The 9,786-nt window shown below is 44.4% G+C and overlaps 1 protein-coding gene across 7 annotated transcripts in view; it reads right to left on the bottom strand.

Annotated features, from left to right (window-relative positions):
* Positions 1 to 8,646, bottom strand: part of RWDD3 (RWD domain containing 3) — a 79,317-nt gene extending 70,671 nt beyond the window's left edge. For 5 of the 7 annotated variants that reach the window (XM_060302485.2, XM_030868754.3, XM_060302501.2 and 2 more), the window contains exons 1-2: positions 8,519 to 8,646; positions 316 to 803 (exon numbers count right to left, since the gene is read on the bottom strand). In XM_060302485.2, the coding sequence (XP_060158468.1) occupies positions 316 to 803; positions 8,519 to 8,603 (573 nt within the window). In that variant the 5' untranslated portion in view covers positions 8,604 to 8,646. The remainder of the gene's footprint in view (positions 1 to 315; positions 804 to 8,518) is intronic. The other 2 variants (XM_060302507.1, XM_030868756.3) reach the window with 2 other exon arrangements.
* Positions 8,647 to 9,786: the final 1,140 nt, after the last annotated feature.

Below are 9,786 nucleotides of genomic sequence, written 5' to 3' on the forward strand. Positions count from 1 at the left end.
TAAAATTTAGGCTCAAAGCTGATTACGGAAACAAACACTCATGTACCAGAGATTTTTTTAATAACCTATCACTTTCATTAAGTGGCATGATTTTTAAAACATAATCTTCTACTTATTCTTCAAACTTTTCAAGTCTGTAGTTGTAATTAGAAGTTAAAGACAGTCTTTAAAAAGAAAGATCCATTAACATGGTAAGAGTGAAAGCAGAAACATCTTAATGATTAATCTGTCCCATTGTTATCAAACACACTTATAGACACACCATTTTAGCAGAAAATAGCCAAATTCATATTCAACATTAAAACTTTTCGGCACCTTGATGTTGTTTCTGTCTCCCTGCAGTAAAATCAGTATTACTTTACCCATGAACATCAGTCTTCCTGTCAGCCTTAAATCGGAAGCCCACTTCTCCACACTTTTGACATATTTGGTCTTTGCTCTCATATGATCTAAATGCAAAAGAGTCATCCACAATCCATCATCCACAGTCGTGCTTGCTGCAGAAGTGCACTTTTCACTGCCACCTCCAGCTTCTGGCCGCTTGAGGATGTGCCTGAGATTCTGCTGAATCCAGAGAACTAGCTCATGAACCATAGGTTCCGACAAAAGGGTCTCTGCTTGCTGCAGTAACTTCTCCTTCACAATCTCACGCTCAGCCCTGGTCAGGTGTTCGGAGTTAACCACAATACCAGGCAGACACGACGGGTAATTAACCGGTAAATGGAACACCAATCGTAAGGGTATATCAGCATCCATAAATCCTTCTGCTCTTGTGAGAATTCTGAACACAGTTCCATCTGTCTCTGGAAAGCATCCAAAAATAATGATTAGCTGTACCTAATTCAATTTGAATGGAACACTAACAAGTTAGAATTTTTGTTTCAAGTGTCAATTTATTTTTCATGTGAAAACTAAGTTATTTTATGAAGAGATACATCACACTAAGAAAGCCATGATTTACAGATTCTTACTTTCAGCCATACATATATAGTCATAGAATCATGCTCACCAGCACCCAGGATTTCACTGGCATTTATAATTGCCATTATCCCATTTTTATTAAGGTTACCAGAAAGGTTTCTCATCATATGATGTTCTTCCTCCCCAGACTTAGTTGATAATTCAGAAATTCCTAATAAACTCATATGAACATTCAAAGAAACAGTATTGTGTATTTATAAAATCAGTGATTAGTTTAAAAGTTATACACTAAATCCGGTGAAAGTCATGTTGCAGTGAGTCTGAATCAAACCAAATACTGGATCCCGTGTGGTTGCAGGGGTACAGAGCAAACCATGACTGTGCATACACAGTAACTGCCTGGACCCGCTCTTTTTCACTTCAAATATATTCGTATCAGTGTAACATGAAGGCAGCGGGAGGAACTAAAATTGGGCAGACATCAGTTCAGCTGTTTCTGGCTCCATAAGGAGGAGGGGGAAAGGGGAAAGCGCACACAGGATACGAGATGAAACACTCTGCTCTCTTTCAGATTTGCTCCACTTCACCCCTCTGATGTGTTCCACACCACTTCACCCCACTTTTCAAAAGTTGATAAAACGTCAGGCTGATTCATTCTGCAGGGGGCAGAAGCACACAGATCAGAAGAGCAGAGTAGAACCGAACTGGGTGCTGACGAGGCTCTTTGAAGCTAACTTGCCTCCGTCTACCCTACTTCTTTCTCCACAGCCCTTGTTTCATTCTCCTTCACAAGACAGGCAGTCAGATTGTTCTAATTTTCATACCTGGATCGCTGCTCAACACCCTCAACAATGGAAACCTGAGTGCATTCCCATTTTAAAGAACCTAACAGAACATTAAAATGGCTCTCTAGCCATCCAATTCCATTTATACAGAAGCTGTTGTTACAGACATGGATTCATATAGGACCAAACACATCCATTACACCAGGTTTTTCTTTAATAGAACCTTCAGTATCAGCTGCAAAGCACTGCCGTTTTAGGACACCACCCCGAAACCCAGGCAGTAACCATTACAAAGATCACATTAGGCGGCTTCCCTGGTGGCGCAGTGGTTGAGAGTCCGCCTGCCGATGCAGGGGACAAGGGTTTGTACCCCAGTCCGGGAAGATCCCACATGCCGCGGAGCGGCTGGGCCTGTGAGCCATGGCCGCGGAGCCTGTGCGTCCGGAGCCTGTGCTCTGCAACGGGACAGGCCACAACAGCGAGAGGCCTGCATACCACAAAAAAAAAAAAAAAAAAAAAAAAAAGATCACATTAGGGCTTCCCTGGTGGCGCAGGGGTTAAGAATCCACCTGCCAATGCAGGGGACACGGGTTCGAGCCCTGGTCCGGGAAGGTCCCACGTGCCATGGAGCAACTAAGCCCGTGCGCCACAACTACTGAGCCTGCGCTCTAGAACTTGCAAGCCACAACTACTGAGCCCGTGTGCCACAACTACTGAAGCCCGCGTGCCTAGAGCCTGTGCTCTGCAATGAGAAGCCACCGCAATGAGAAACCCGTGCACCGCAACGAAGAGTAGCCCCCGCTCGCCGCAACTAGAGAAAGCCCGCGCGCAGCAACGAAGATCCAACACAAAAATAAATAAATAAAATAAATAAGTTTATTTTAAAAAAAAGATCATATTAAAGTGATGTAACTTAAATTTGTATTACATAAGTAAAATATACGCTGCATAAAGGAAGATTTTCCAAACAACTTAGTACATTCCTCTAAAATCCATCACCAGCTTCTCGAAACCCTTCTTTCTTCTATCCTGTTACTTATCCTTTGTAAAAAATATTTTATTATTAAAGTAAGCTCCCTAGATGTCAGTTAGATCACTGCACTTCACTAGATAAAATGGGCATTATAAATAGACCTACAGACATGTGACCACTAGGCTAAAAAAACCCTCCAGAAATCATCTAGAGGGTCCACTTTCCCTCTCAAGGGGGAGGTATAACTTTTAAAGCTCTTCATTCATCATTCAACAAACATTTACTGAGTACCTACTAGGCCCAAGGCACTGTTCTAGTCTGAGAGAAAACAACGGGTAAGACACAGATCCTGTCCTCTTAAGTCAATCCAGTTTCATAACATGAAACAGTGGACAGAGCCAAAGTGATCTTCCTCAACTTCTCTTCTACACCTAAAAATGTCTTTACTTATAAACATACATACATATAATTTCTATAAACCTGTATTTTATATATTTTTTTTATTTCCATGGAGATAACTCTCCATGGGAATAGCATTTTTTAATGTTTTCTGAACAAAAGGTGCCTCCCTGCTGACAACTTGACTACAGCCCCGTGAAAATGATTTCAGACTTCTGACCTCCAGAACTGTAAGAGAATAAATATGTGTTGTTCTAAGACACCACATTCGTGGTTATTTGTCACAGCAGCCACAAGAAACTAACACAGTATCTGTGCTCACAAAGCAAGGTTTTCCCCGCAAGCAAGGCTCCCTTTCTGGTAAAAACCCTGAAACCTAGAGTGTTCTCCAATCTCTGCCACCTAAACAGCCACCTATTCCTCCCCAGGGCAGTGACCTAACTGACAGAAACAGGCAGTCCAGGGAGAAGGTCTGGAAAGCCTACTGAGCTGGCTCTTCAAATCCTTACCAACTTTCATTCTTCTCTCTTAGTGATTTTCTGGCCCTAGTCAGCAAAGAGAAAAGCAACAGGAGAAAATCCTGACTTCCGCCTTAGAAAACCGTGAAATTATTAGTTATAAGCTTAGAAGGAAAACTGCTTTAATTTTATCAAGAATTGGAAAGGATTAACAACCTTCCTACTTGGTCTTCTCTTTGACTCCCTCCGTAGCTACACACACACACACACACAGACACACACACACACACACACAGGAGCTGCAAGCTGAAATTACACAAAATGATGCTATCTCTGTAAGAAAATGAAAATCCCAACAACATACCCCATTCTGCTGATACTTAATGCAGGAATAAAATTACGTATTCTTTTAAAAACTCATTTTCTCCCTAAAACTCTAGAAGTATGTATATTACCCTTCCATTTCTCATCTGCCTTGGTTTGTACATGCAATTAAACTGGCTCTTTTTTCCTCAGAATTTTTCATGTAATCACATGTACTGTCAGTCTGATTTTGGGGGGTTTTTTTCCATTAAAAAAAGAAAACAAGGTTGTCCCTATCTACTTTATTAACAGCTTAGAAACAGAGTGATTAACAGAAAAATAATGGTGTTCTACATCTAATGCTAATCTCTGGCCTTCCCTGGCACCAAAAAACTCTAGTCATTAAGTTTAACTCACAAACTCATCATTCTCAATAAAATCTATGCCCTAGAAAATTTATGCCTGCCCTACAAATCTGAAATTTTCATGAGTTCCAAGACTATTTTCATCTGTTCTAAAGATCCTACCAAAAGATGTAAGTTTTGCCTCTGGTTGAAGCTTGCATACATATTCCCTAGTTTGGGTTTTTTTGGTTTTTTTAAATAAGTCATTGTACCTTAAAATAAGTATATCAATTTCATAACTAAAATAGGTTAGTTTCAAACCTTATTCTTCCTTACAAGTACATGAAGGAAATTATGCTCCTAACCACACTCCAAACAACAGAAATTCAAACGAGAGAAACTGAACTGAACCTCAAATTCCATACTGTTATTTTTAAGACTTCATTCTACTTCATAATCCCACACAATAAAAATTCAATAAATGCTGTCCAATAACAGAAGATAGTGGAAAATGTAAACAAAATTTAAGAGGATGAGTTCTTCAAGATTCATTTAGAGCCCATTAAGAAATCATTTATATACCATATACAACTGAATTTCCCTATACTTGCTTTTTTTTTTTCTTTTTTGCAGTTTTATATGTCCTCAGGGTAAGACTTTGTTCAGAAAACCACTAAAAAGCCCCCAACACCCTCTCTTACCTCACTGCACAGGATTTTTTTCCTCTCGCTCTCAGGTGGCTCCCCACAAGTATACATCCACCAGTGCTTCTTTTTATGTTACAGCTGGAATTTTATACATGTTAAACGTGGTTACAGAAAAAAAAATAAACGAAAAATAAGTGAAGCTAAAAGTGGCGATCCCATCCTTTAGACGTGAAGTTCAAGGCTGATTTGTTTTTAGAGACGACCTCAGTACTGACCATCAGCAGGACACAGGGCTGAGCAGATTCAGAGGGGCCAGTGGGTGACAGTCATGGTTCGTTTTGCAAGACGGCCCAATCCAATCTGAGCATTAGTGTTAGCAGAATACAAAAAGCTACTCTGAAGCTACTGTGCGAACATATCATATGATATTGAGTCTTACACACCTCCCATTTTATAACTGTTTTATCTGTAAGATGATTTCCAGAAACACAACTCCACATATAATGAGCACTAACTATGGCAATATAATCTCTGTGACCTTCAATTACCTCATCAGGAAAATGAAGATTTATAACAATACCAAATCCCATCTACCGCATAGGTACCTACACAGGCATGCACACACACTCCCCTTCAGAACTATTCTGAACATAAGTGGGGTCATCCCCGTTTCTCTGCTCTGGGTGCTCTTCTTGCTCTCTTCTTCCTGGACAGGTGTCATCCTTGCTCTCTAAGAACTGTTTTCCTGACGCAATGGCCGCATCTCTGTTAAGCAGCATGACGCAATGCAAGAGTCCATATACTCTGGAGCCTGGTGGTTACTCAACCAGCCTGAGCATCTGTTACCTTCTTTATAAAATAAAGTTAAGAATACCCCTCATCGGGCTTCCCTGGTGGCTCAGTGGTTGAGAGTCTGCCTGCCGATGCAGGGGACACGGGTCCGTGACCCGGTCCGGGAAGATCCCACATGCCGCGGAGCGGCTGGGCCCGTGAGCCATGGCCGCTGAGCCTGCGTGTCCGTAGCCTGTGCTCCGCAACGGGAGAGGCCACAGCAGTGAGAGGCCTGCGTACCGCAAAAAAAAAAAAAAAAAAAAGAATACCCCTCATCAAGTAAGATGCATTTAAAGTATCAGGTCTGTGGTAGGTGACCCCATTAAACCTGGCACCCTGTCTGACTGCACTGCACAGGGAGAAGCAGAATACCCCTGGTTTGATCTGCCCACAGCCCTCCCTAGTGGACAGGAATAGGAGCTTACATAACTTGCACCCATCAGAGACAGTTACACCTGATGCCTCTTATGAGCTTTCTACAACCATCACAAAGAGGCCACAGTGTATGTAAGTCCCCTGAAATTCTCAGCACAAATTAGTCCAGCTAAAAGAATCCAACTATTCAAACTCTTCAATCTTATGACCTTCATAGATGACCCTAGGGTTAGCAGCCTGAGCCTGCCTGGGCTATCTCGTACCAGAAGTGCAATCCTACCCAATGTTAACCTGATTCCAGTGGCAACAAGGAGCAGCTTATTTGAGGGGAAGGCCAGGAAGGAACTGATGGTGTTCAGAATGTTCTTACATCCTCCAACCCAAGCTGACAGTGACCATGACAGTGGTAGCCAGCAGCCCACTGTATATTTACTGAGGTCTATTAAAGAAGTCCTTACCTTACCCTTAATTCCCAGATGTGAACATCAAACGTCCCAATTTCAATCACTGAATTGTTCTATTCTCCAATGAACCTTTCAGCAACAAAATGTCCTAAGTTGTTACACTGAATTCTTTTATAATTCAATTACTTATTGATGCCAAAACACTGAATTAAATTAATTAGGAGGCATGGCTTGAAAGTCATGCTCAATTTAACAGCAGATAAAGGGTCCACAGTGCTCTTCATATTAAGAAATTGCTCTTTCTTTCTATGCTTACTTTTTTGGGTTTTCTCTGACCTGTCAGCAGTGTCGTATGCTCAACCATACTCATGACCCAGACCACCACCATTCCATCCTCTTTCAGGTGTAATGGGAAATCATAGGTTCATTTTCCCAGGATATTCCTAGTTGAGCCATAATAAAGGAATTTAAGAAAACTGATGATCTCTTCAAACAGCCTGCCTCAAGCAGAAGTAATTATCAATAAAGAGAGCCAGAGACAGCAAAGTAAGATGATGAAGAATAACAAATGCTATCCAATCAGAAGAGAGGTGACGAGAAAATACTAAAAGTGAGTAAATCCTTTCATATGGATTTTAAACAATTGTTTCAGAAAGCTACAAGACAGGCTAGGCACTGAAAAGAAAGCGGCTTCATTACATGAATTGGTTCACAGTGCCCAGAACATAACAGTGCTCAATGAACGTATAGACACGGGTGATCAAGAAAGAATAAATGAAAAGGAGCCAACTCCTGCTCTGTAGGTGAATAACACACCACGTAGATACCAGGAATGGATCCTAACCCTTGATGGCTTTCTCACAACATTCAGAACATTTTAGACTACCTTCTTAAAGGTCAACCAATTTATGGTCAGAAGGACAATTTTAATAGTAGCTGAAACATAACAGAAGTTTAAATCTTATGCCAAAAAATTCACAGAATGTATTTGAAAGCTATGCCAAAAAATTCACAGAATGTATTTGAAAGCTAAGTAAAAACTGAAAATTATGTGCATCACTGCACTTTTTCATAAACTGAAGTTTTGGTTTTTACTTAATAGACGCCATAGACAGGCAGAGAAGAAGTTTTCACTATCATGAAAATATAGCCAAAAGAACCGTTCTAGACTGTAAGCTCCTAGAGGCCCTGAGCAGTCAGTGTCTTTGAAACCCTGTTGAATGATTAATGCGCCCCCAAGAGCCTGTAGTTGGCAACCACCTTTCAGCCGACTAGAAAAAGCAGGAGAAAAGCAATCAAACTGAGAGTCCTGACTGAGCACTGGTCGAATTCAAAAATTCATTTAACAAACATTTACTGCATACCTACCACGTGCCTGGCACTGTCGTAGGTTCCTGGAGTTTTGTGATTACAAAACGGACAGGGTCCCTGCCCTCTTGCAACTTGAAACAACCAAATACCCATATAGTTAAACTGTGGTGGGTGCCCTGAAGGACATAATGCGTGGTGCTTACAAAGCACGTAGTTCAATTTGGGGAAGCTGGATTTAAACTAGGGGTGTCAGGAGAAACCTCTTTTCACGGTCAGATCTGACGGGTAAGTACAGGACGGCCAGGGAAAGCGTGGGGGGGGGGGGGGACGCTTTCCAGGAGGGCGCGGCTGGCTCGTAGCGCTCAGCGAGTTGAGGAGACAGGCGAGTCAGAGGGTGCAACGGCAGAGTGGGGACGGGGGGTAACGGCGGATGGAGGGGGAAGGGCGAGTGCGAGTGCGACGGGAGAGTGGAGGGTGGGACGGACGAGTGGGTGGAGCGGCGCGGGAAGCAGGAACCGGTCCACGGGCCGCAAGAGCCTGAGCATTATGCGGTCCGTTCACTGCAGAGGAGCGAGCAGGGGCGCGATACTATTCACGTTTTGGGGGTCGCCGCACTCTCCCGCTAGCTTCCACACACGCCCAGTCCCGGGGCGTGTCGTTCCCTCATTCAACTACCCCGGCCCCCAAGTGTGGGCCCGGGGCGGGGAGCCCAGCCTTGGTGGTGGGGAGCAGAGGGCGCCCAGTCCGTCTGGCGCGGGGGTAGTCACCTGAGCGACTCAGCACTTCCCACTCGCCGGGCCCGCAGAAAATCGCACCCAGGGCCGAGAGCTCCTCCCGCACCGGCTCCGCCATGGCCGCGCCGCTCGGCTGGCTCAATACCTCCCCTTCCGCCTTCCGCCGCCGCCGCCGCCGCCGCCCCCGCCGGCCCCGAGCAGCGCTGCAGGGCTGCCACCGGGGGGCGCCCCGCGTCTCCGCAGCGCGCGGCGGGCGGGAGGCCCCGAGAAGCCCCGCCCACAAGCTCCCGCTCACTTACTCCAGACGCGAGGCTCCGCGCCCTCTCGGGGGGTTTCTGTCCGAGGGCGAAGGCCCCGTGGTGTCTGCCAGAGGTCACCGTGCAGCTCACCCGCTGCTTTCCTGACGGAGGGAGGCCTCGCAGCAAAGCCCGAAATTCTCTAACTTTAGCTCGGGCTTTGAACACTAGCCCTTCCCGCCCAGACTTGGCCTTGAAAGGAACTTGGAGGTTAAGAGGAGAAAACAAGCAGCGAAGTGACCAGAAGAGGTTAGCCTCTGTCTGGCTCAGAACTAAACTAGGTGTTGGGGGTACTGCAGTTAACAGAACAGACGAGATTCTCCGCCCTCTTGGAGGCACTAGCGACCCAGGCGGTCTGGGACACCCAGAAAACGTCCGGGGTAGGAGCAACCTCCAGATGCTGAGAGGCAACTGAAGCTCGGACTCTGGACCAGAACCGGGTTTCTGGGACGTCCTTCTCCTAACAACGATTGCAGAAGGGGAGGGTTGGACCTACCACCTCTGGCATTCTAAGGATGTGACTGGGGTGACCCAGAACCTTTGGAGGAGCTATGCACCCGGGTGCTGGGAGCAACGACGTAATTTCCCATTTGTCTCCCGCCTTCACAGGGGACAGACCTGCTGAAATCGGCCAGGAGAACTCCTGGGCCTTTAGGGGTACAAAAAGTATGAAAATGTAGCAAACGCTAGCTTTTCAGTATTACTTATTTTGTGATATTTGATGCATACAAAGCAATGTGATTCTTGAAGATCAATAATGAAATGCTCATCCTTGAACTCAGCACTTAAATTTAAGATTGTTTGCAGTTCCAATAGGGTAACAGAATTATCAATCCATTCTGTTTCAACTTTGATTTCGTGAACAAGGTTACAGTGATTGTGTGTGATAGTTCTGTCAGTCAGCATCTTTGGCTTGTCCTTTTGTTTGTCAGGTAACAATTTAAAATTTTGCAGCCTCAGATAGTAGCTGGTCTAGCTCATGGAGGTCCTACAATTTTTTGTTTG

Source organism: Globicephala melas, chromosome 1 (assembly GCF_963455315.2).
Source record: "Globicephala melas chromosome 1, mGloMel1.2, whole genome shotgun sequence".
Classification (NCBI taxonomy): domain Eukaryota; kingdom Metazoa; phylum Chordata; class Mammalia; order Artiodactyla; family Delphinidae; genus Globicephala; species Globicephala melas.